Raw genomic sequence first — 24643 nt, 5'->3', positions numbered from 1 at the left:
TCCGAGTTGGTCTTTCAGCATTCCGTCAAGCGTGCTTCCCCGTCCATGTGGGCCATAACCCAGGGGTCCGGTCCGTGCGGCAGGGCTGGCCCGGGCTCCCTCGAGTGGCACTGTTTATCACGGCAGCAGCTGGAGATAAGCTGGACACAAAGAGGATTTGTGTCTGAGGAGAGACGAGCCCTAGATACCCAACGCGGAGGAATTTTCTCATTAGTCCGTGCTGGGGACTCTGGGCTCTCACAGCGCGTCCCAGCGCGAAGGGCAGCGGGGTGGAGGGGGTGCTGGAGGGGAGAGCACTCGGAGATGCTTTCCCTGAACAACCTAAATTAAAGTTTCCAGAGTGCATTTCCGTGGGAGAGCTGAAAGACACGAAATGCCATCTGCACGTAGGACGCTGTCCGGGGGGAGGCAGGGAGTCATCCACGGGGGCTGAAGTTTTTTTGTGCAGATTTAATTACTTGTTCCCGCTCCCAGGGGAGCCGCAGCGGAGGCTCCGCGTGGGGCACCCCACATGCTGCTTGCAGAGTGAAGCCCAGGGGACCCTGAGGGCCCAAATCTCAAAGATAAACCGTTGCCGAGACATCCGCAGCTGCCAGCTGGACTGCAGAGCTGGTGGGAGAGACGGGGGTGGATAGGACGCCGAGACAAAGCACGGAGAGTTCTAGAACACTCCCCAGATTCGCTGACCTGAAAGGAATTCCAAAGCCTGAGAGCAAATTGAACCAGAAGGCATTCTCGGAGTTGGGAGCAGCGTCTGAGGTGCCATCCTGCACTAGCAAGTTCCATTAATTCTGAAGGCCAACCGGGGTTCCCAGCAGCCCATGCACAGACTTCAGGAATGAAGTGGGTTTCGTCAAGACCTCTGCTTTGTTGGTTTTCTTCAGCAGTTACTCAGATGACGCTCTGAGGAAAAACACTACCAGTTGAAATTCATCGGGCCCCCTGCTTTGGCGCTTCCGCTGTATTTTGATATCATGCTAACATAGCCCGGTCGTCGTAGGAGGGCAGGTTCCGCGGCGTCCTCACCCCTTGCGGACATGGAGAGAGAGAACGAGGTGCCCCTTTCCCACCAGGTGACTGCTGTGCACCAGACAGCGCTCGGCTCCTGGCGGGGCTCGGATACGTCCTCCGAATAAGTGCATTTTTGTGCCTCGACTTCTAGACCAGAGAACTGCATTAAGAGTGACATATGCACATCCGGTTTTCCACTTACAAGTTTCCTCAAAAAAAAAAATTTTTTTTATGCTACAATTTTCCATATTTGATCTTCGCCCAAAATAACTGCTTTGCATCACAGTGGAAAAGAAAGGCACGTGGAAGGCGCATCTCACACCCGAATGCCTGCAGGAGCCCATCCAGGAGCCAGCCAACGGGAAAAGGTACCTGAAGAAAAGTCGCTGGGGCTTAGCCTTACAGAGAAGGTTGTCCTGTAAGTAATCTCAATGCTTTCTCCCCGTGCATGGAACGTGCTGGATTGGTGTCCGCGTTTCTCCTGCTTTCCCAGAACAATGTGCTGTCCCCCACTGCGGAGCAAGCCGGCCACCTTCGAGCACCATTGTCTTCTTGCATATCCTCTGAGGAACTAAGAGTGGGGTTCGACACGGAAAAGGCTGGAGCCTCCTGCCCGAGGCATTTCGGATGTGCAGCCCGCCCGCCCCCCGCGAAGGACAGAGCTGGGCAGAAAGGCCCCATCCTTCCTCCTTTAAAAATGTGCATGGTTTCTATGAACAGACTGAAGGCCTCTTTTTCTGCCCCCCACCCATCTCTTCTCCACTTCCTCCCTTTTGAGATGGTTAGAGGCCTGGCCAATTCTCAGCTGTGAGTGTCCTCTGGGTCCCCGGGTTCGACACTCGCCTGGGGGCCACAAGGCTTCGGGCCAGACGTGCTCCAAGTCTCCAGTCTCTCCGAAAGTGAGCTTCGAGGTGGCCCTGGGGCAGGGAAGTACCTCCACCAGCAGCTCTGGTCCCTCCGAAGGTCTGTGCGCACAGGCACAGCCCTGTCCCCTCCCCTGTGGAAGAGGGCCGTACCCCAGGTAAGTCACCACCTAGAGGACAATCTAGGGGTCCAACTTGCATTTCCTCCTGAGGAGGGGCTTACCCGCATCCATCATGTCACCCCTGAAACAGCCACATGATGGTCAGGTTGGAAGGGGGGACCCTATGCGACTGTCCAGTTAGAGGGACAAATGGGGGGGCCAACCTGAGATCACTTCCCCCAAGGGCCTCAGGTGGGGGGTCAGCAGGCAGTGCCCACCTGCCTCACATTTCGACCTCTGTCTTGCCAGTCCAGACCCCTAACCCAAAATGCCAATGCTCTCCACCCAACAAGCCAGCCTTGAGAAAACCAACCACTTCCCATCAGTCTGGAGAAACCAAAACCAAACCGGCAAAACCAAACCAGATCGTTTTATTCTGCAGTTCCCTTCTACCAGAACACTACTAAAAATATAAATATAGAAGCTCTAGAAAATACTCGGAATAGATCTGTAATCGTCCTGCCCCAGACCGGGGCCAACCTCTTTGTTCTCTCAAAGTCCATTTGTCTTCATACCATCCACGTACATCACACAGATACATTTCCCTCTGTGCAGGGGAACACGCCACCCTCCTGCCAGCTTCTGGAAGCTCACCTGTGATTTATAAGGGGAAAGCTACGTGCTGACCAGGGGAATACAGTGGGGCTGAGGGGGTAACAGGGAAGAGACTCTGTGCCCCCAACTTCCTTATGCAGACCCAGAAGGTGGGTCCTTTGCTTCTCATTATCCTGCATCAACTGGGCCACCAAGGGCAGAACTCCCAGAGAAGCTGGACATAGGGGGGGGTGTGTGCATGGGCGGGGGAGGTTGGCTGCCAGGCTGTGATCACAGGAAGGTCAGGCTGTTGCGACAGACACAGGAAGCTGGTCAGAGCCCCGGCCTTCAGCAGGACTAGAAGTTGTCACTGCTGCCGCCTAGGGGCAGCACTCAGCCCCCGCACCATGCAGTGTCACGGAATCCAGGACGGGACTTCAGGCTCCAGCCCCCCTCCCCCAGGTGGCAGCTTCACCCCTGCGGGAGGACAATGGCCAGGGTGGAGATCATAGGCCAAAGGTTGGAGCAGGGTCCCGCCGGCCCTCGTTTGGCATCAGACACGAGCCTGAGGATCTCCAGCGTCACCCTGGTGATGGTCCTAGGACGACCTGGGATCCCCGGGCTGACCCTGAGGCTGGGCCAGGACCTCAGCAGCAGCTGGGGGTGGCATGGAGAGCAGGGTGCTAAAGCCAGCCGGGGCCCGCCAGCTCTTTGCACAACTTTGCACATCACCCGGCCAGGGCCACCTTGATCTCTGGGGCAGGAGCCCCAGGGGGGAACGGCTCTGCTAAGTTTCCCGCCAGAGACGCAGACGGAGCTTCTGGCGTGGAAGCTCCCAGCACACATCTTTAGGTTCCCTGCCTCCACCCCCAGCTCTGTATTGGGTGCAAAACTCCTAGCCAGTCTGGGAGGACTCACAGGCTTCCAAATGCTAGTCCCGAGAACTTCTGAGTCTCGGGGTCAGAGGTCATACCTTCCTGATGTTCTTGGAGGAAGGCGGCAGGATCTAGACCTTCGGTAGCCGCTCTGCCCACTGCGCCCCGGCCTGCAGGGTACCCGGCCTGTGCAGCCCCTTTGGTGGGGGGGGGTGAGGGAGCAAGGCTTTGCTGTGAGCGTGCCGTGCAGCCTGGCTTTCCGGAACAATGGAAGATGGGGTGAGAAGGCTGTGCCAAGGTTACAGGGCTGCAGAAGCAAGGCCATGCGAAGGGCAGCCGGCATCCTGGCCAGCCCACCCCCACCTCCCCAATCAGGCTCCCGGGTCCAGAGAAGTTGGTTGGATGTTTCACACGGCAGAGGTGGGGGCGAGGGGAGCAGGAACTGGGTGATGGGGTAAAGTGGGAAGTGAGCAGTGTCGGGGGTGGGGGCAGGGGGAGCCGAATGGACAGAAAAGGGGCGGCAGGAGTCCCAGGAGGAAGACTGCCCACCGGCCTGCCACAGCTAGATGTGCCACGCCAGCCTTCCCCCAGGGAGCCAGCCACCCTGTTCAACAAATGGGAGGTTCTCTTCTTGCTGCAAAGGCCCCCAGGGTTGGGTTCACCCCCCGACAGGGTCTCCTGGCCACAGGAAGACAGCATGACAGGATCCCTGGTGGGAGACAGGAACATAAAAGTGGGTTAACCCAGGAGGGCAGGAACCAGTTAGGGTTGGATGAACCGGATTGGTCCCAGACATGGATCCCGAAGGCCGGGATGCAGAGAGGACCATGTGGCATCCAGGCAAGGAGAAGGCAGGGCAGAGGCCCCTCAAGGGAGACCCAGGCAATTTCAGCACAGGAACAAGGCACCTCTTGCCTAGTGAGCGGTAGCTCGCCCCACGGCTCCTGCCACATCCCAATCTCACGTCCGTCACCCCGGCTCTGGCACTTACCATACCCGGACCCTACATCTGCCTCGTTTCAGGCCGTGGGGTGGTCCCCGAAAAGCACTCTGACCCCCCAATGGCTGCTCTGTCCTCATCCTGTCTTTTCCACGACTTCTGCTCCAGGTTCTCTCAAGGCCAGCTGCCTGGACGCCAAGTTCCTGGGCCCGCCCCCAAAGCAAGATGGTAATCGGCCCCGTTGCCTCTGCCGGGGCGTGTCCAACCCTGTCCTCACACGGCAAGGGGTGCCCTGGCCTCCCCTTCTGCGCAGGGAGCCCACAAGTGGCGGGTCATACCCCCTTCCCTCAGTGCCACCTCAGTGATGGGCTCTGTGCCCTGCCCTGGGGGGCTTGGTGCGTTCCCCAACTGGCCAGATGGGAAACAGCCGGAGAAACCCCCGTGACCAGGCTGCCTCCAGGTCTCAGGCCTGGTGTCTCCTCTGGCCCAACTCAAAGGGCAGAGGCAAGGCAACCACCTGGGGCCTCCATGGTCTTGGGACCGAGAGGAACAGTGGCTGGGCGGCACTCAGGGTATGCGGCTTTCCAGGACTGGGCCCATCATCAGCCAAACCCATCATTCCCCATCAGCCAGATTCCCCCACCTGAGGCAGGAGAAACGAGTCAGGGCACAGAGGGAGAGGGGCGGGAGCAAAGGCAGCCCATGGGAGGCAGACAAGACCCTTCATCCCGGGCCGGTGGCCCTGGGGTCCAGTGGGAAGTCAGGGCAGCTTGGGAGTAGAGGTGCTCCAACATCCTGGGGCTGCGGCCGGCACCCAGAGGAGCTTACAGAAAATGAGCCTTTAAGGAGGACGACTCAGGGACTCCTGGCCCTGCACAGCCCACATGGGGGGACCGGCTCTCTGCTGAGCTCTGCACGCAGAGCTGGGGGGCAAGGGGTACCAGGGAAGGAGACGGCAGAAGGGAAAGGGAGGCCTGGCAGGGAGAAGAGGCCCTACTCAAAGGAGAGCAGGTCTGGGTGTGGGCCCTCATTGTCAAGGCTGGAGGTCCGTGCCCGAGGAGGGGGGCCGCTGTCCTCCAGCGGCTCGTCCAGGTGGATGGGGCTCAGGCTGAGTTTGAGGCCATTCCTCTCGAGGAGGCCAGGGGAGGAGGCCCTTCGGCACTCAGTCATCTTCAGCTTGGGTTCGTCCTGGCCGTCCTGGTGAATCAGGTCAGGCACGGACAGGGAAACCTCTCCATTGGGCAGAGCCTCGCCCCCATCCGCCACTTCCATGGGGGCCTCCAGCTGGGCAGTTGCAAGGGTGTCCGGGGGCTGCCCAGGAGATAGCTCTGTCCCATACTCCAGGCTGCTCAGGACGGGCTGGGATGAAATCAGCATGTCCTGCGTGGTCTTCAGCGCCCGAGGGGTTCGTTTCCTGGTGACGGGAGGCGGAGGATCCAGCCGAGGGAACGCTTCTTGCTGTGCGGACCTGTGAGGGGAGGGTCAAGAGTGGGTTGATGACAACAGGCACGTGTGCTTTAAGGATGGTGAGACCCCAGCGCCCCCAATTTCCTTCTCTAGCTCCCACTGCATGGCAGCTCACCCACCCAGCAAGCGCTCTCCTGCTGGGGCCTCATCCTCGGTTTGGTGTATGGGTTGCGGCAGCTTGAGCACTGCTGGCTTTCGCTGGTGCCCCCCTGCCCCCCACCGCCCGCCCAGGTTCAGTGCTGACAGCCGCTCAGTGTTGCCGCTGGGACCACGGGTGAGCTGGGTCACATCAGAAGCTTTGCAGTGAGCCCTAGGAGAGACACTGCCCGCTCAGGAGCATAGTAGGTGTTGAAAACAAGGCCTGGAAGGGACCGGTTGACCCCAGCAGACTTCTCCCTCTCCTGCCCCGGTGGATCCCACGGATGCCCACGTTCCTCCACTACCACCAGTGGGGCAGCGGGTCGGAGGTGTGGCTGGGTGGGAGCTTCCGGCAATGCCGGGGTTCGAATCCAGCTCTGCCCGCAACTAACTTCGTAACCGGAAGCTCCCCACCTTACCCCTTTGAACTTAGTTCTGTGCCAGATGGGAATGATCCGATCCACTTCAGGGCCGCTGCAAGGGTTAGGGGAGCAGGTGGCCCGGCGTGTGCGAACATCTGACGGGCAAACCTCGGCCGTGGTGACGGGGTGGCAGCCAGCAACCAGGCGCCAGGCCCAGCCCTGTTCTCCACATGACAAGCTCGCGTCCCCGGCTCAGGGCTGCTCTCTGGAGGCACGGGTTCACCCCGGGGCTCTGCGAGCACGCCCCCCGCACTCACCTCTCCTCCTCGCCAGCAACTCCGCCAGCCAGCCGGGCCCCTGCGGTCCTGTTGATCTCCATGGCGCCCGCACCGTCCAGGCTCAAGGGCTCTTTTCTCCGCAGGAAGTCATTCACTTTGGCCCCCACAGCTCTACCTAGGTTCTTGAGGTGCTGGCTGCTGCCCACCCAGAGTCCCGGCCCACCAGGCTCCACCGACCCCAGAGTGGCAGAGCCGGGGGCCGCCAGCCTGGACAAGTGGGGGAAGGAGCAGCTGGGCTGCAGCTTCGGAGCGTGGGCCGCATTCAAGTTCTCAAACATGCCATGGTCCACTGCAAACAGAGGGGAAGACGGACACAGTGAGCGGACACGGGTCACTCTGCCTCTTCTCCTTACACCATACCCACGGCTGGCACTTCCCGAGGCTCTGGAAACATTCGGGAGAGAACCAGCAGACACACTCTTGACCCTTCCCCTCGGTTTTCCTGATGGGATGTGGGACTAGCAGTACCAGCTCCGCCCCGCCCAGTTCATCGGTGACAAGCTCGAGCCATAAACCTCTAACTTCAACCGGACTTATCCCTTTAAACCTGCCTCCATGACCCCTTCCCTTGGGGTCACCGAGCCCTCTGAAGAAAAAACGATGAAGTCATTAACTATGGTATTTTTCTATCGCTGTGAACACAAGCTGAGCGGACGCCAGCACTGGGACCGAAGCTGGAGGAGGCTCGAGGTGGAAGCCCCCCACTGAAAGCCGCCTGTGGAGCCCATTTTCTCTGCGGGAAAACAGGCCCCCTTTCTCCTGAGGAGGAACGTGGGAGAACGGGCAGCTGCGTGCAGAGAGATGCCAAGTGGGGGGGTCCAGCCCGGCTCACGCCAAATTCCTGGTGCCAAGGGAGCAGGAGGAGCTTGACCAGCACCCCCAATAGCCCGAGACGGGCTACGGTAGGGATCCTATGTACAGACCAGGAGGACAGGCTCAGAGTAATGACTGCCTGCCCGGTCTGAGGTCGCAGGGCCATTACTGGTGGGGCTGAATCAGCACTCTGGTGTTCTCACCCTCTCCAGCACTTCCTTTCGGCCTGGGATCATGGAAAAGCTGCCTCACTGATGGCCCTTCTCTCCAGATCTTCGGTTGGAAAGACTATCTCCAAGGGCTGCAGGTAGACCCGTTGGGTTGTCAACATTGGCAGGGCAAAGGCCAGGTCTCATTCATCTTTGTATCTTTAAAGGCTAGCCTGATCTGGTATACAGTAGGTGCTCAATAAATCTCTCGAACTGGCAGACCCATTTTGCAGATGGGAGAATTGTAGAGGACAAGATCATAGCTCCAAGGTTTGTCACTGGAACGACTGGCGCTCAGGGCTTTAAGCCACACCATCCACACGCTTGTACCAGGGCATTCCCACCCCCACCTGGAAGTCAAGCTCAGTCCTCCAAGGAGCCAGATCCATTCTGTGGCCTTAGAAGCACACGGGAGGTTTCTGTCCTTATCAACTACTCCAGATACTCTGTCCATCTGGGGGAAGGAGAGATTACACTTGGTCATGGACTCTGTTCTTTGTCTACGCCTCTAAGTGTCTATTCACGCTGACCCTTCCCAAGAGTAAGTGAGGTTGGGTGTGCTGCTTCTTGCGTTGAACTTGGCCTAAAGTAGCTCTCTCTGCCCTGCATTGCTGAGTCCCCAGCCAGGGGACGCATCTCCCTTTATTGCGGTTTTAACAGACATATCCTTTCTGCACCAAGTAGCTACAGAAGCCCTATTGTAAAGGTCTTCGGGCAGCAGCAGGAAGCTGTGGGGAGAGGAGTGGATGAACCCCACCCCCAGGTCTGCACGTCTGCTGCATACACAGGAAAAGCACCACGGTGGGGGCCGTGCTAGGGAACTGGGTTAGAACAGCCCTGGGGTCTGGGGCACAGAGCTGACTGGCTGGGGTGGCCTGGGCGCCAGGTGTGGCCACACCACGCTAGCGGGACTTCCAGCCCAGCCCACAACGGGGTTATCAGCTCCTCTGACTCTATTCCGAGCGCTATCTCGCCACACCACCACCCACTTCTGCACACTTTCCCTATCACATCCCGTATCCTTCTAGTTTTTCTTTAACCATAAAATCTGTGGACTCGTAGAGAAGCCCTTCGAAATGAAAGCATTTAACTATTCCCCGCCCCCCAAACCAGCAAGTATACTTGGGCCACCGTGGAACCAGGGCAAATGTTCAAAAGAGGTTCTCTGGGGAAGGCAGATCCCCCACCACTTCCTGGCTCAGATACATCCGTGGTGGTCTCCTTACTGGTTTCGAGTTAAATCTACAGTGCAGACGTGCTCTTTGTGAAAGTGTAAGTAACAAACAAACACCTAACAAACAAACACCTAAGTGACTTGCGAATTGTGAGCTCCTCTTATTTGAAAAACATTCTAATAAACATAGGTAACTGACGGATGACGCACCATTGTAGATTTCCTGTATTCTCGCTCTCTACCCTTCCGAAGGCCTATGCTGAATTCTCAAGTCATTTAAAGATAACCTGTCCCAGGTGCTCTTGACAGCTCCCCAAGTCTTCCTGGTATACGCACCTTGGCTCGATAATGAAATGGTGAGCTCCTCAAGGGGATGCAGCATTCCAGTGATTTTTACTTTCTGGAGTGCTCAGCATAGGGCCGGCACGAGAGTCGGCATTTAGGAAGTTTGGCTTAACTGAACTGGCTTTTTACAGGAATACTTAAAACCTGACCACATTATGGGCAGAGAGTGTAAAGAACTGTTCCCGAGCCTTTTTCCATTTACGAAAGCCACTCATAACTCCTGAGGTCAGCCCGGGAACGACTGCTCTTCTCTCAGAAGTGGGACTCTGGGGGGGCTTCCTTCATTTCCACACCCGAAGGATGTGCCATAACGACCCCCACACTCTGTCCCTCCCTCTGGACTAGACGTGGGGTGGTTCGAAACATAATGGCGATGATGGAAAAAAAAAATGAGGAGCCCCCAACCTGGTGGCCCGCCCCGTGGCATTCCCACATGCACACATCCGTGCAGAGCAAAGCATCTGTGACGTAAGTCGTCCGTAAGGAAGACGGTATCTTACCTGTCCGAGAAAGGGGCTCGGAAAGCAGGTGGGAAACAAACGAGAGAGAGAGACACATTTTATGTAGTGACCGACCACTTTGGGAGTGTCACCTCCTGCCCGGGCCACCAGCAACAACATACCAGGAGCATATAACATGTGAGACAACAGCCCCGCTGCCAGGAATATCACCAACCCCGGATAACCAGGTGCCCGCACACTGTTCAATACCTAGACTGGAAGAGTCATGTATTTAAAAACTCTACAAACAGGCACTAACACAGCTTCCCATGTGTTCCCCAATATTTTGAGCCCCCTTTCCAGGAAGTCTCTCTGAAGTTCCCAAGCTGGCACCCCCCGCAGGATCAAGTTCAAAATCTTCTGGATCCCGTGTGCAACGCTCATTACTCTCCTGTCCCATTTCCGCACATAAATCACCTGATCTTAGACCAGGGAGACATTCATCCATTCCAAGCGTCTAAATGAACAAAACAGGAGGCCATGGTGGCGGGGGAGGGGGGGTTGCCTAATGCTGCATAGGTCGCTAACGGCAGAGCGGGGGTAAGGACTCACGCAAGCCAACTCGTAGGACCCCAGGATCTATCTCTGCACCACGAGGGCTGTGTCGAATCGCCAATACCCTCAATGCTGCCAAAGTCCATGGTGTCCATTAAATTCCAACTCATTCTAAGCTTCCAAGCCAGGCCCTGAGGGAGGCAGTGAGGTCCTCCACCCTGTCCCGCAACGTCAAAGTCCTGCGGGCAGATACCAACGGGAAGACGACTCCAGGCTCTCACACAGCTCACTCACACGTGCACCTGCTCCACGACCGGGCCACGTCTTTCCACGCAGCCTGAGCATACACACGTTTAGAAGAATGCACTCTGTGTACCTAGCCTGCACCTGTTGTGACGCTGTAGAAAGGGGCTTATCGTCAAAGCGGCTTGATCACCTTTCACCCTTACTCACAGCCGTCCACCGGGCGAGGCTGTGATAGGACAGAAGCAAAGCGGAGACAAGAGGCAACCTGGCTGCTCTGGAGGGCAGTCTCCCTGGCAAACTGCTTATAGGGAGCAAAATGGTGTTGAGTAAGCCGCCCGTCTGTGTTTTAGTCATTTGCTAAAAATAGACAGCGCCGACCATTTAAAATATTATCTGGTCCCTATTCTTAGGCAGCGCACACTGAAGTATTTAGACACAAGGGCCATGGCGCTTGTAACTTACCTTGGAATAGCTCAGCAAACCAAGTACAGGGTGGAGGGAGGAGAAGTGATAAAGCAAACGGGGTAAAATGTTAACGATAGGAAAACCTGCATACAGAATACACGGAAACTGAATTTAGTTTTGCCACTTTGTGTCACTTTGAAATGATTTCCAAAGAAAATGTATTATACCCCAAACTTAAAAACGAAAAGAACAAAAACGTCTGATGGCAGAGGTGAGGCAGATGAAGGAGAAGCAAAGCAAGAAGCTTATTCAGAGAGTACAGAGGTCCCCAGAGCTGGGGGGGGTGGTTACAGCAAGGACACAAAAAGACACCAAAGATCAATGGGGCGGGGTCAACAGATGACATTGCGGTCACATCTCTGCCATAGGCTTCCTTCCCCCTGGGCATTCTCAATTGAGGCAGGCCAATGAGCAATGACAAGTCCAAAAAAACCTTTCCAAAATTTAAGAGACTCCATCCGTCTTTGGAAGGGACAGCCTGGCCAGTGCGTGGAATCATGTGACCTTCTTGTGATGTCAACTGTACTCAGAATGTTCATCGTCTGGACAACCCAAACAGCCTCTTGGGAGCAGACGTGTGATCTCCATACCTACGGTAGTCAGAATATGGAGAACTTCTCACTCCTCAGCATTTCTGGACCTCGAATCTCTTCCTCAGCCCTGAGCACTTTTCCCGATATTATGTCCTCACGTGCCACCAGCTTGCCAGGTAAACTCTGGTGCCACTAGGGCCACAAAAATGTGGTTTTTTTAGAAGCTTTTGAGTACTCTACCAGATCATGTTACAGGACTACGATTTAGTGAGAAAGTCAAATTACACATGGGGAGAAAATAATTTTTCAAAATGCTGCATTCATGGTAAGTAGTTCCTGCTGTTTATTCATTTCTGGCAAGGGAATGATGGGGGAAAACATTTGTTATCCAGTTTGTCCCCCCTTCACTAGAATCTCAGGTGACTGTCTATATAGAGTAGGGGCTAGTTTTAGCCCTGTTTGGACAAGCTGGAGAAGAGGCAGGCTCACCCACCCCTCAGCAGGGACGTAGGAGGCAGGGTCCCCGAGTAGCACAGCAGGGAATCAAGGCTCTGAGGACGTGCTACTCCAAGCATGGTCTGTGGGCCTCCACGTCGGCCTCACCTGGGGCGTGTTAGCAGTGCAGGATCCCAGGCTGCCCCCAGAACTGCGGAATCAGAACCTGTGTGGGTAGCAATGCCCCCGGGTGATTTCTGGAGAAGTGTGCACATTAAAGCTTCAGAAGGCTACTCTCCTAAACACCCCTGGGCCTGTCCAGAGAACCCTTATACCGCGGTTTCCCAAACTGAGCTCCGGTCCCCTTCTGGGATTTGAGGCAGGCTGGCTCTTTATTAAGCGTTAGCAGTCATCAGGGTGTTCATGAAGCTAGAGACCACCTGAACGCTCCCCGGCTGTGTGCGGGAGATGTTTCAATTGGAGAAACTGGTTTCTCATCCCCAAAGGGGTCATGTAACATAGCTATGTGGTCCATGACTAGACTCCCTCCCCTGGATCCTGGAAAAAGCCCAGAGGCTGGAATGCAGACAGACAGACAGACAGACACACACACACACACACACACACACATGGTGAGCTGCAGTAAGGTCAAGAGTAGGATGGGCCAGGCAGAAAGCTGTCATCTGGTCTGCAGCGAAAATTCTCCTTTGGAGAGAATCTTTCCCAGATCTCAACGAAAATGCCCCATTTGGAATTCCCCCGGATGCCACCAGAATAGTTCTGCTTATCTGGGTGCAAAAGAGGGCACTGTTTTTCTTCAGCTTTGCAATGTCTTAAAGTCCCAAGGTAGAGCCTTTTAGGTATGTTTGGAGGCGGGGTAGTGGTCACTAAGAAGAGGACTCCCGACCTTGCACAGCTCACCAGAGCGTTTCTTCCATAACCCAGACATTGCAAAGACTGCATTACCCACCGAGGTGTCCAGCCCAGCGCAGGGCCTGCCAGCCCAGCACCACAGCAGCGCCTTCCGGCATGGGGTGCAGAACACGGTGTTCTCTCCAGGTGAGGCCTTCTCGGCCTTGGGCGGGCACCTGTGGGAAGCTGGAGGGGCGAGGGCTTCTCCCCTACAGGAAGGGTGCCTCCCCCCACCTTCCTGGTCCTTCCTTCAGCAGACCTCCACAGGCCTGTCTCCCGAGCTGGGGTGAAACAGCAGCTTCCGCCTGGAGTACGCTGTCGCAGGCAGACAGACCGTGAAGCTGGAAAAGTGGCCACGACCACTGGTGGCGGAAACGGGGCACTGGGAAGCCAGAGGGCTGGCTGTTCACTGAGCCACCTGCCTACCCTGAGTTGAGGCGGAGGCAAGGTGCCTGCAGGGAGAGAAGCACCTGGCAGATGCCGGGGCTCAGTGAATGCAAGTGGAGTCTCTACCCCCCACCCCCGGAGACCAAACTGCCATTCGTGGGAGCAACAGGAAGGCATGCCTCGGGCGGCTCTCACCACCCCAACTCCTGCCTGCTCTCAGACCTGCAGTCAGAGGGGGGGACCCCGAGGCCACGCCCGACTCCTGACCTCTTGCCTTTCTGCTTCTCCCGTGGCCCCCGGCCACCCCAGGGCCTCATGCTCAGACTCCACCCTTTCCTCCGCAGACTGCATTTTGGGGGACCCCCAGAACGGGGAGCAGCTGAGACGCAAATGCACCATCTACCGGCCCTGGTTCTCCCCTTACAGCTACTTCGTCTGCACGGACCAGGACAGCCACCTGGGGGCCTACAGCTTCCCAGAGGGGCAGCGGGACCAGGGCAGGGGGGACAGCTGCCTTCCCGAGGACTTGGCTGACAGCGTCTGCTCGTCCTCTTCCTCCCCAGAGAACACCTGCCCCCAAGAGGCCACCAATAAATCCAGGCACGGCCTGGACTCCACAGACTACATCACGTACCAGGACATCCTCATGGCCTCCAGGTGGCACCCGGCCCAGCAGAGCGGCTACAAGTGCGCGGCCTGCTGCCGCATGTACCCCACTCTGCACTCCCTCAAGAGCCACATCAAGGGGGGCTTCAGGGAGGGCTTCAGCTGCAAGGTGTACTACCGCAAGCTCAAAACCCTCTGGGGCAAGGAGCAGAAGGCCCAGCCGGGAGATAGGCTCTCCTCAGGCAGCGGCCAGGCCTTCAAGTAGCCCGGCTGGAGGGCGGCAGCTGTCCTGTTTGTGGACCCCTCAGGTGAAGAGGGCATGAAGCCTATTTGTGTCTCCAGAGAGATGTCAATAAACCGAAGTTAGTCACAGCCTTCTGTCAAGTCCGAGGTCATCCTGACCCACCTGCAGTCCTTCCCGTCCCCGGCCCCCATCCCATGCCCCTTGGGCAAATGGCTGCCTAGCAACCCCAGGCCCCCCTCCCTCTCCCTCCCACCTTCCCCTGCCCTCTCCTTGTCAAGTTTGAGAATAGCCTCTATAGTGGGGCTTTTCAAAGTGAGGTACCCAGATCAGCAGTGTCAGCGTCCCCTGGGAATTTGCTAGAAATGAAATCTCAGACCCTTCTCAGATTCACTGAATCAGAAACTCTTGGGGGTAGCCAGGCAGTCTGTGCTCTCAGCAGGCTTCCGGGTGATTCTGGGGCAGCTCAAGCATGAGAACGCTGCTTTACGACACTGGCTTCCCATTGGTCCCCCTGTGATCAGTCCCTGCCACACCCCGCGGGAGAGCTCGAGCAAGGGGAGGAGAGCGGACGCCCTTTCCTGCAGGCACAGGGAAGCTTCCCCCAGCAGCACCTCTGCGCCGTCTGAAAGCCGCTCGGGTGTCAGATCTCTCACGGGGTGGAACGGGGAGGACCACATGCCCCCCTGCGTAAGGCAGAAAGAGGCGCACAAGGCTGGGCCCACGCCCACCGCGTGCACCACAATCCTTCACTTGGAATGGTCGTGCTTCCTGACGCACAACAGATCTGCTTGTGACCCAGGGGCATCTCTACCCGGCTGTGTTGAGTCATGTCAAAGGAGGCAGGTACACACGTGAAAACTCCGCTTCCCACGACCAAGTAATGTGCCAGCAGGCAGCCCTGACATTCCTCCCATTTCTGAGCAAGTCTCACTACCAACTCCTACCCAGAAACGTGGCTGGACATCAGGGATGCAGGAAGGACATCTGTTTTACCCATTATGTGGTTTAAAAAAAAAAAAAGCTAAATGCTTAGTGGTCTTAATTTTAGGCCTTATTTACTTCTCATTTCGTCTCCCTGATGCCCCAGGGGGTGCCCTCACCGCAGAGGGGGATCTCCTTTCAGGGGCCCCAGCACCACCCCTCCCTTCACCTCTGCCTCCCCACATGTTGGCCAACGGGTTGGGATGGAAGCTTTCCCCTTGCCCTTCCGGTGGCCATACAGTAGGGCCTCTGCTTTCTGGTTTAGCAGAGCCACCTCTGCTTATCCCTGTCCTGCTAAAACAGCATTTGTGGTGGTTCTGGCTCACATCCTGTCACATTCCTGCCATGAGAACATTCCCCACCCTCTCTCTCCCCACCCTCTACCAACCCAGCCAGAGCCCAAGAGTGTACTTGAACTGTGGGCTCCAGGGTCCCAGGCTGTCCATTTTGGGGTGGGTGATCTCTCTAGGCAGCCCTGACATCACTCCCTGGACCCCCCGGGGGAGGGAGCGGACCCGTCCTCACTCTGATTTCCTGTTTCCCAAAATGGAAAAGCCACCTAGGCCCTTGAAGAACTCCCCTTCCATGCGTCGCTGGGCATGTGCGTCCCCTCAGTGGGGCCACTGAGGGGAGTACAAAGAGGGGCTCACGTGGTGCCTCGTGGCCTTACCTCGGTCTGTGGGAGAATCAGGAGAAATTGGCTCTTGTCTGGCCTCACACCCTCCACCCACCCCATACTCCCTCCTCCAGAGCATCCGTGTCACAGGCACAGAACATGTTAAAAAAGACAGCCATCCTACAGCCGGGGTCTGAGCAGAAGGGCCACAGTACATGCCGACTGCTGCCTGGCAGGGGCCTGAGTTTCATGTGAGGACGGGCACTCTCTTCTCTGCGTTTCACACATTTAATAGCATCACTGGGACCCCCAGGGACTTCCTCCGTGCAGAGTTCTGAGGAAAGTTTCAGCACACAGAAAACGCACCCAGCCCACAAATGCACTGACCACGCGGGCACAACCCCCCTCCCCCAACAACTGGAAGTTAAGCTCTATGGTGCCCTGAGCCCCTGCCAGGCGCTCTGCTGGGTGCTTGTAAAACGCAAGCTCATTTACTCTTCATTATCCCCTTATGTGGTCTATTTTATCCCCATTTTACAGATGAGACAGTGAGGCTCAGTTCCATCACGCAGAAAAGGCCGAAGGGCATGTGAAGCTGGTGGATGGGACCCCCTCAACCTTCCTGCAGAGCTGGCTGGGCCCGGCAAAGCACCAGGCCCAGCAAGCCCTCTGCCTTCAAGAGGGCTGAAAGTTATGGCCAAAGTAATCTGGTTTCCATGGTGTCAGCTTTTCAAGATCCTGCAGCTTCTATTTCTCTGACGCTCTTCCCTCGCTAGCCTTCCTCCTCCCTTTTGTGTTTCCTCCTGGCAGGAAAGCCAAGTGCCCGAGAGCCGGCGACTTCTGCTGAGCCGAGCAGCAAGGGCACCATAATGCATGTGGGCAGGTGTGGGGACGAGCCCGTTTGACTCCGGGTTGGACATGTCAGGAATGGGCCTGTTTGGAATCCTACCCATTGCATATTTCAGACATTTAGTCAGGGAGTCAGTGAAATTTTATGATCTAATGATTTTAGTTATAGCTGGAAACATCTATGATGTCGTACTTTTTCAAGTGCTTAAAACGTGCTTACATGCCAGTGATGTCTGCTGTGTGAAAAGACCCGGGCTTGGGAAAGTCTGGAGTCATGCGCATAAGCCCAGGGCCTCTCAACCTCAGGACTACTGACATTTGGGGCTGGACAATTCTCTAGTGTGTGTGTGTGTGGGGGGGGGGCCTCCTGTGCACTGTAGGGTGTTTAGCAAGATCCCTGGCTTCTACCCTCTAAATATCAAAAGCATCCTTCCCCCAGTTGGGACAAACCAAGTGTCTCCAGGCACTGCCGAACATCCCCCGGGGAAGCAAGACCGTACCCCAAGGAGAAGCCCGGTAGGACCGCGTGATCAGCAAGGCTGGTCTAGACGAACCCAACTGAAGCACCACCTCCGTCCCCCTCTGTTTTCTGAACACCACGATCCTTGACAACTGTGCTTCGCAGAGCTGATGGCCACTGGTTTGGGAACTGGGGTGGAAGTGAGGGCAGGTCAGGGAGCAGGTGGAATAGAAGAAGCAAGAAAAGACCATGGAAAAGCTTTGAGAAATAAGAAAGGTTTATTTAGCAAAAGCCACTAGACGAGTGACGACATCCAGGGAGTAAGTGCACTTTACATGAACAGAATCTCGTCCCAGAGAGTCGAACCGACAGAGTTAATGACACAACAGTTTCAGGAAGTAAAGAGAGGGCTCAGGGTCAGTGGGGTGAGAGGAGGCGGTCAGGCAAAGAGGAGATCAAAGGAACACAAGTCCTGAACAGGAGCCACGGGGAGAAGGGAAGCTACGAAGGGGCTTCACAGAGAGCGCTGATATAAGCAGAGATATAAGGAATATCGTTTTCATCCCAGTACGCAGTCTGTTCTGCGCAGAGAAATTCCTTGCTGGCTCTGCACCTGGGACAGCCTCATGTGCCCAGGAGCCTGCCGGCACCTGGGGGAGGCTGAGGCAGGCACCAGTAAGGGAGGTGCCCCCTGGTGTCCACTTGTCCACTATACAGGGCAGAGCAGAAGGATGAAAAAGGAAGAGGGCAGGAGCTGAGTGAGCAGAGCAAGAAGCAAGGAGGGGGGAGGAGAGGGTGACATCGCTGGGACATCAGGTCTGCGATGTTCTCTTTCCTGCCCAGTGGCTGGTGACCCATCATGGCCCCTAGATCCATCCTGTCTCCCATCTCCACACCCCGGCATGCCCTGCTTTGGGTCACACTGGGGATGATGCCGACACTCGAACCAGCGCTCCAGGGAAGGCCCCCTCTGGGGGGAGGCTGGGGCCGAGGCAGCTGGAAACCACCGCGGAGCATCGGAGAGCAAGGGTCCTGGGTGGGTCCGGAGTCAGTGGTACAACTAGTCTCTTCAAGTTCTGTAATCTCTTCCTAAATTCCTTTTCTTCTCTCCCCCTGCAAGCTTTTCTAGACCCTCTAGAAACTATTCCCCACCCACTCCTCACCCTTCCCCATCCCAGCCCTCCCTCTCCTGCCACATTCCACAAAACCCAATCCACCCGCCCCGGCTTCACCCTCAGCTCCTGCTTACACGCAGCGGACCTCGAGAAGCCAGGCCTCCCGCCCCCCGAATATTCACGATTCTACTGCTCGGAGAGGCCTCCACCCAGGTGAGGGTCGGGGAAGCCGGCTAGGCCCCGCCACGCCGGATTCCTGACACCCCTCCCTGAGTCTGGGGCTCTCACCTTCCCGGTTCTTCCTCGTGTATCTGGATCTACTTCCATCTGATGGCTAATAAGGCAGCAAAATAAACAGAACCACCCCTCTCCAACTAAATACACGTAAGGAAAACAACACGACTCTGCTGTGGTTCAAATGCCCTGAAGATTCACATTCTCTTCTCTCCGGTCACTTCACAGCAGCCCACGCATACGTACTCACCTTCCTGCACACGGGTAGACAAGCCTGTACGTACACATGCACGCGCACACACTCACACCCATCTGATTTCTGCCCACACCCTGGTACGCCAAGGAAGGCTACCATAAAGCTATGTGTATTTCCTTTCATTTGGACTTTCTAGTTTAGAAGAAACCCAGCTGTTTAAGAAAAGGGCTACGCTTTCATTTATATAAATTATAAAGCAAAGTTGGGATTGAAGAACTGTTTTTTGGGTAATCCCATCCTTACCAACGAATCCTCAAAGAATACTGCAGTCTGGGTCTGTCGCTTATTGTCCCGGATACAGTCTTATTTCCCCTGAACACAGGACCCTAGCAATGGCTCAGCTCTCTCTCGAGGCATCTTTAAATCTGCTAACAGCCACTCGTGGCCCGCCTGTCGCAAAGGGAGCGTGGCCGCCCTGCCACAGTCAGCCTGCCAGTCCAGGTGGGAATCTCTACGCAAGGCGTGGATGGTCAAAGACGAGAGATTTGCACGTGGCACTTTTGTACAGGTGTGCTCGAGGCACGCACCCACAGAGACGGGTCAAGAGGGGACATGGCTATGGTCCCTGACTGAGGTGGCAGTGATTTGAAGAGTGGAAAGAAACAGTCTCAGCTACCAGCTCGTGTTTGGTTTTTTCTGCAGTAAAAACTGACCACTACTGCCCAGGGGAGGGGACGGGTTGAGAGGGAAGGCTGGGGGCTCTGAGGCTTTCTCAGAGGGGAGGGTGCTACAAAAGCCTTGGCCAGCACAGCCCCTGAGGCAGGACACAGAGGAGAGAAGGGGGCAGCTTCCCAGCCTCCAGGGGGAGGAGCTGGGCTTGCAGGCAGGAGGGGGGCAGGGCTTCCACACTGAGGAAATCAGACCTGTGTGATCTGTGGCCCCGAAGGGGCTGCCCTCCCCGAGGGCTTTCACAGCACAGGCTCAACAATGTTCAACTCCCAGTCTCCCTCCCAAGCAACACCTCATATTCCAGCTGGAGAAAAACATCCCCATTCAAGTCATCCGATGTGACACATCCCAATTCCACGCTCACACTGAAAGCACCGTCCCGTCCCTTATCGCCCAGAGCATTCAACTTCTCATCTCCACCACGGCCTAGAAAAGGAATTCCTTCCATAAGCTCGGGGGAGGGTTAGGCAACTGGCAGCATCCTGGATATCCAGACACACAGGCCCTGAGCAGGCACCTGGTGGCTTCCCTTCACCGTGGGACCACGAGATGGGGCGGAAGGGGGCTATCCCGGCATCCAGGACAGAACAGAGCAGAGGAACCTGATGAAGCAGCCCGCCCACAGCAGGTCCTGGGGCAGCCTGGTGTCCCTGCAAGGGACCCTCTCGCAAAGCCACGGGCTCTGGAAGGCCCTGCCCTCCCCTCCCAAGTCACAAGTGGGAGAGAGGGCCCAATCACCTCTGGAGTCCAGTTCTCTCCCATCGTAACCTCCAAAGCAGAGTCCTAATCCTTTCCTGAAACCGCAGGCTCTCCCGGGCCCCTGGCTGGAGCCAAAGTCACTCGTCTTCCCGGTCCTCACCGCCCTCCGCCGCGCAGGCATCCTCGGCGGTGCGCCCGGCCCCGCATCCCTCCGGCCCCCGCACCCGGTCCTCGGCCTTGCGCCCCGGCCCCCGCGTCCCCCGCGCCCTGGCCCGCCCTATACGGCGATCTCATCGTCCAGGCTGTCGCCCAGCTCCTGCCTCTGCAGGACGTTCAGCAGGCGCGGCAGCTCCTCCTGGGACCACGAGTCGCGCTCCTCGCTCTCGTCCGTGTTGGACTCGTACTCCGAGGCGATGCCCGACTCGCGGAACTTGAGGAGCTCCAGGCCGCCCAGCAGCGGGCCTGCGGGCGGGGGCAGAAAGCGGAAGCACTCCAGCTTCACCAAGCAGTCGCGCCTACCTAGGGGGCTGCCGGCGGGGTGGGCCAGCTCGGCCAGCCCCGCGCCCGGGGGCGGCGAGGGCAGGTCCTCCGGCTGTGGGGTGGTGGGGTCGCAGAGCACGGGCAGACCTCCGGAGCGGAAGGTGATCTCCAGCAAACTGTCCTGGGAGCCCACTGGAGGGGGGGGGACAAGAGCACAGCAGGCCGGGTCAGCGAGTTGGGGGGAGGGGGCGGGGGGTAGGAGAGGGCGCCGGGCAGTGCCTGGGTGCGGCTCGAGGGTGGGGGGGCACAAGCGGGGTACACTGAACGAGGTACAAACCACGAGGGCCAGAGCAGCGTCTCCGTGCACAGAGACAGAAGCCCAGAGGGGCTTCCAGCGGTGAAGTATCGTGGCTGTTCCCAATCTATACCTTTTTGCTGCTTTAGCAAGGGCCCCAGCCCTGCCCAGACCTACTGATCATGACCCCTATGAGCTGGACTATTCATTTTTTTTTTAAAGCTATAGGGGACAGTCTGAGGGAACTACTGGTCTCATAGGAAAAGCATTCGTTTTGCAATCAGACCCGGGTTTGAATCCTGCCTCCACACTTTGCTGGTCCTGTAACCTTGAGCCTTCACCTATTTAAGTCTGTCTCGTGTGTAAAACGGGCATAATAGCGTCTACGACTGCAGGGATTAGAAGACATCATGTCTGTGAAATTCTATCAAGTTTATGGCACGGGAGATGGCCAGGGGCTACGAGACCCGCACACGCTTAGAGCACACTTAACAGGCCACGGATCAGCACGAGGAAGGCTTGGAGATGTGCTGCCTTCGAGTATCTCCCAGGCCAGCCTGGAGATAGCTGGGCATCTCAGGCGGGGCGCCAGGCAACCTCTGCCATGAACCAGCAGCGCTACCGGCCAGTTCTTTTCTGCCTTATCTGCTAGGTAGACCCCCGGCTCCAGCATGTTCTATGCTACAGAGCTGTAAGCTCTACAGCGCGGGGAGCGTAAACTCCCGTACAGTGCGAAGTCTCCCACCGAGCTCCCAGACAGCGTGACACGTAACAGGCGCTCCATATGTTTCAATCGGAAAGCCCTCGAGGAAAGAAATGGACTGCCTCAGGACGTGCAGTGCCTGAGCCCCTTTGGAGAGGAGCCTGCACGAATACATGGCAGTGACTCCCAGGGACATTCAAGGTCAAGTCTGGACGCTGGACTAGAAGGAGCCAAGATCCTCTCTAACTCTGCCATTTCGTAATTCCGTGAAGTGGATGGACGGGACACACAGAGCTGCCTGTTTTCTGCTAGAATACCAGGGCAGGGCAGGGGTCTAAGAAAACCCCACCCAAAGCTTCAGGGGAAAGAACAGGGGTTTTCCAGAGCCTCCACGGAGGGAGGGGAGGCTGGGCAGCGCCCCCACTTACTGGCATTCTGTCCTGACAGCTTCAGCTCCAGCTCCTGCACCTGCTTGACCAGGAGAGAGATGTGCTGGAGCATGTCCTTGTTCTGCAGCAGGAGCTGGTGCACACGAGCCTGGGCCTCCAGCCGCGCGGCGGCCTCAGCAGCCAGCTGGTCCTTCAGCAAGTGAACCTGCAGAGACAAGGTGCAGAAGACGGGGAGAAGACAGGACAGAGAGGGGAGAGGGACATGAATGCACCCAAGAGTCACCAGGGTTCAGCTGGGACCAGAGACACCTGCCATGTTCGAGTCAATACAAAGAAGCCCTTCTGGGACAAAATGGGCACCTGGGCTTGGAATTTGGAGAAGCAGCCACAAGAAACTGGGTCGCTGGCCCCGGGGGCCTCTCTGTATGTCCCGAGCGAGCACCATGGTGTGTCACTCACGTGCCACCCAGGGCCCAGCACCCAGAGCGAGAGGTTCGACAGAGCCGAGCCCCAGCCCCTGAGCCCCACCCCCATCAGAAGAGCTCCCTAACAGCTATGGTGTTCCCACCACGTGGAGGGAGGTACCTTTTTCTCATGGTGTCTTTTAAAAGAGAAAAACAGAAACTGATACACTGACCCAGTAGCTAAGAAGAGTTCACAGCAATCCCCTCCATGGCCTTTCCTCTGCCCTTCCTCGTGCCCACACGTAATGGGAAGCAGGAAGCCTCACAGACACCCTTCACTCACAAGGGGGTTGTCGTAAAGTCTGCTCTGTCACCTCTGGGGGTGCCACTATCCTTCCCTGACCGTCCATCCCCTTTTCATTTCCCGTGGCAGCTAGGACTGTGCTTCACACCTGCTCGGGTCAAACGTTTGCTGATTGGCTCACAGCAGAGCCTTGGCCCGCAAGCCTGGAAGGGTGGAAGCGAACCGTTTACAGAGCCACCCCTGCGGGAGGAGGGGGACCCTCATCAACTCCGCTCTCACAGCGGAGCAGCGGGCAACGGCGCACCCAGCGTGCTCGGGGCCCGGGGAGGGGGTGTCTGTTCTCGGTGCGTAACTGGATACAGAGAGAAAACACAGCGGGAGATGTGTGGTGATTGTATCAGGAGCTAGCCTGAAGAAACTGAGTCACAAGGCAACAACCATGTGTACACGTCCGCGACTCCTGCACTAAGTGGTGGATGAAGGGGTCCCTGTGGAGGGTTTTGGAAGGTCTCTGAAGAAAGGGGGCTAATGCATTTGGCCTGGACCAAGGCAGCTTGTGGGAAAGAGGTTTCCTTGGACCAAAAATACAGCGTGGACATTAAGAGGCAGGCTGCCTGGGGTGAGTCAGGTGGAGGCAGGAGGGGAGGGAGGCAGAAGGGGAGGGAGGAAGGCCAGCTGACTCTGGTTCAGACAGCAAATGCTCTGGATTTCTGAGAAGCAGCTTGCTCTGAAGAGACGCACATTTTATCGGGGAGTAAAAGACGGTATCCACTCCATCCTCTGCCCAAGCCTGGCCAAGGGACTGCCAAGCCCCGTGTCTGCCCCTTCCAGCCGCCAGCACTTGCAGAATCACACTCTTGGATGCGGCAGCTGCTTCCCTCCTGGCAGATTGGAGGACCTGACCTTGCAGTTGGCTCTGCTTCTAAGTGGGAGCCACTAATGAGATTAGTTGCCACTTTCCATTAGTGGTTCCTAAGGTTGGGCCTGTCTTGCCCCTGGGGGAGGATGCCTAAGGAATCTAAAGTAAATCTGTCCTCCATAAGGTGCTGCTAAGGACACAACTGACATCTGGTTTAGAAATCAGCCTCACTTGCTGCCTCATATCAACTAAGGAAAGATCTAGAGAGCGATGAGAAGAGGGAAAGAAGCAACAATATATTAATCCGAGTATCAGATGGTGGGTGGCTGTTAAGCCTTTATCTTCTTTGGAAACTGAGGCATGGAGCTATTTCACCTGAGAGCCCCCCCCCCCAATCTTGGTGGTTCTGAGAAACAGCACAATTGTTGTGGGAAGCCCCCAGAAGTGCCCCCTGAGGAAGGGCCAACCCTCACCTTCCATCTGTAATGTAACTGATTCCAATCAAGACTATCGTTGAAAGGAAATCTACTGAGCAGGCAGAATTGTTAATTACCCATTTTCTATTTTCTTTGGAATGAAATAGAAACATTAGGCAGAAATTTGGAACAAAATTTTCAATGCATATAAAGGGAAAAAGCAGAGAATTCTATCTACTGCTAACTGGCATCTACGGAGGGCTCCCGGCACACGCACCACGGACTTGCATCTTGAACAGGCCATCTGAGGGCACTAGACCAGGAGCTGGAATGTTCCAGTTTGTTGATGACTGCCTTCACAACTGTAGGACATTCCCTTCCACCTGGACCTCACTTTCTCCAACTCTCAACTGTGGAGCCTGCCTAGAGGCTCAGGCAACATAGGATTCTAGCACTAGGGGCCACTGTCCACTGAAGAAAATCCCTAGATTCCCATTCTGACATCAGAGAATGAGGACTGGGGACACATGAGGAGTCCCCTCCTGCAGAAGCCGGGGTTGGGGTGGAATATTGGGAGCTGCTTGTGCAGGTAATCCAGTCCCCACGGTGGAGTACCATCAATAGAGAAAAGCTGGCCCTCGAGTCGAATGTTTTTCCACCCGGCACTAGGTGCCACGAGAAAACGCTCCTGAGTCTGAGTGCTCCTTGTACAGATTCAATCAAAATTTTAGCTTTGCAAATGCAGAGTTAGAACATTTCAGGGGTTTTCAAAGCCCAGGAATGCGAGAGCACATGCTGCTGCCTCGAGCCAGCGCTAACGAGCTGGTCTGCTTCCACGGCCGTCAGAAGTGGCAGCAGGCA

The 24643-nt window shown here is 56.6% G+C and overlaps 2 protein-coding genes across 3 annotated transcripts in view; one reads left to right on the top strand and one right to left on the bottom strand.

The window, feature by feature from the left end:
• Positions 1–2385: 2385 nt before the first annotated feature.
• The window catches only part of LOC103658289 (carboxyl-terminal PDZ ligand of neuronal nitric oxide synthase protein), a 267594-nt gene continuing 245336 nt past the window's right edge, over positions 2386–24643 (bottom strand). Inside the window, exons 9-12 of one of the 2 annotated variants that reach the window (XM_040635968.1) lie at positions 21839–22004; positions 20452–20604; positions 6669–6978; positions 2386–5852 (exon numbers count right to left, since the gene is read on the bottom strand). In XM_040635968.1, coding sequence (XP_040491902.1) covers positions 5378–5852; positions 6669–6978; positions 20452–20604; positions 21839–22004 — 1104 coding nt within the window. In that variant the 3' untranslated portion in view covers positions 2386–5377. Of the gene's footprint in view, positions 5853–6668; positions 6979–20209; positions 20605–21838; positions 22005–24643 lie in introns of those variants that run through there. The other variant, XM_040635967.1, reaches the window with a different exon arrangement.
• On the top strand, positions 11335–14231 carry SPATA46 (spermatogenesis associated 46). The gene is made up of 3 exons (XM_040635969.1): positions 11335–11645; positions 12850–12963; positions 13548–14231. Exons 1-3 carry the CDS (start codon positions 11351–11353, stop codon positions 14072–14074), a joined length of 936 nt encoding a protein of 311 aa, XP_040491903.1. The 5' UTR covers positions 11335–11350; the 3' UTR covers positions 14075–14231.

This window comes from Ursus maritimus, unplaced genomic scaffold (genome assembly GCF_017311325.1).
Source record: "Ursus maritimus isolate PB19 unplaced genomic scaffold, ASM1731132v1 scaffold_2, whole genome shotgun sequence".
NCBI classification, from domain to species: domain Eukaryota; kingdom Metazoa; phylum Chordata; class Mammalia; order Carnivora; family Ursidae; genus Ursus; species Ursus maritimus.
Note: the sequence above shows the minus strand (reverse complement) of the source record. Positions and strands in the feature narration are given on the sequence as shown.

What these genes read in the sequence shown, in the direction of transcription:
- SPATA46 (XM_040635969.1), top strand. Translation starts at nt 11,351, where the DNA reads ATGACAAGTCCAAAAAAACCTTTCCAAAATTTAAGAGACTCCATCCGT. An exon ending in ACGTGCCACCAGCTTGCCAG is followed by an intron (nt 11,646 to 12,849) that starts GTAAACTCTGGT and finishes TCCATAACCCAG; the next exon opens with ACATTGCAAAGACTGCATTA. An exon ending in GAACACGGTGTTCTCTCCAG is followed by an intron (nt 12,964 to 13,547) that starts GTGAGGCCTTCT and finishes TTTCCTCCGCAG; the next exon opens with ACTGCATTTTGGGGGACCCC.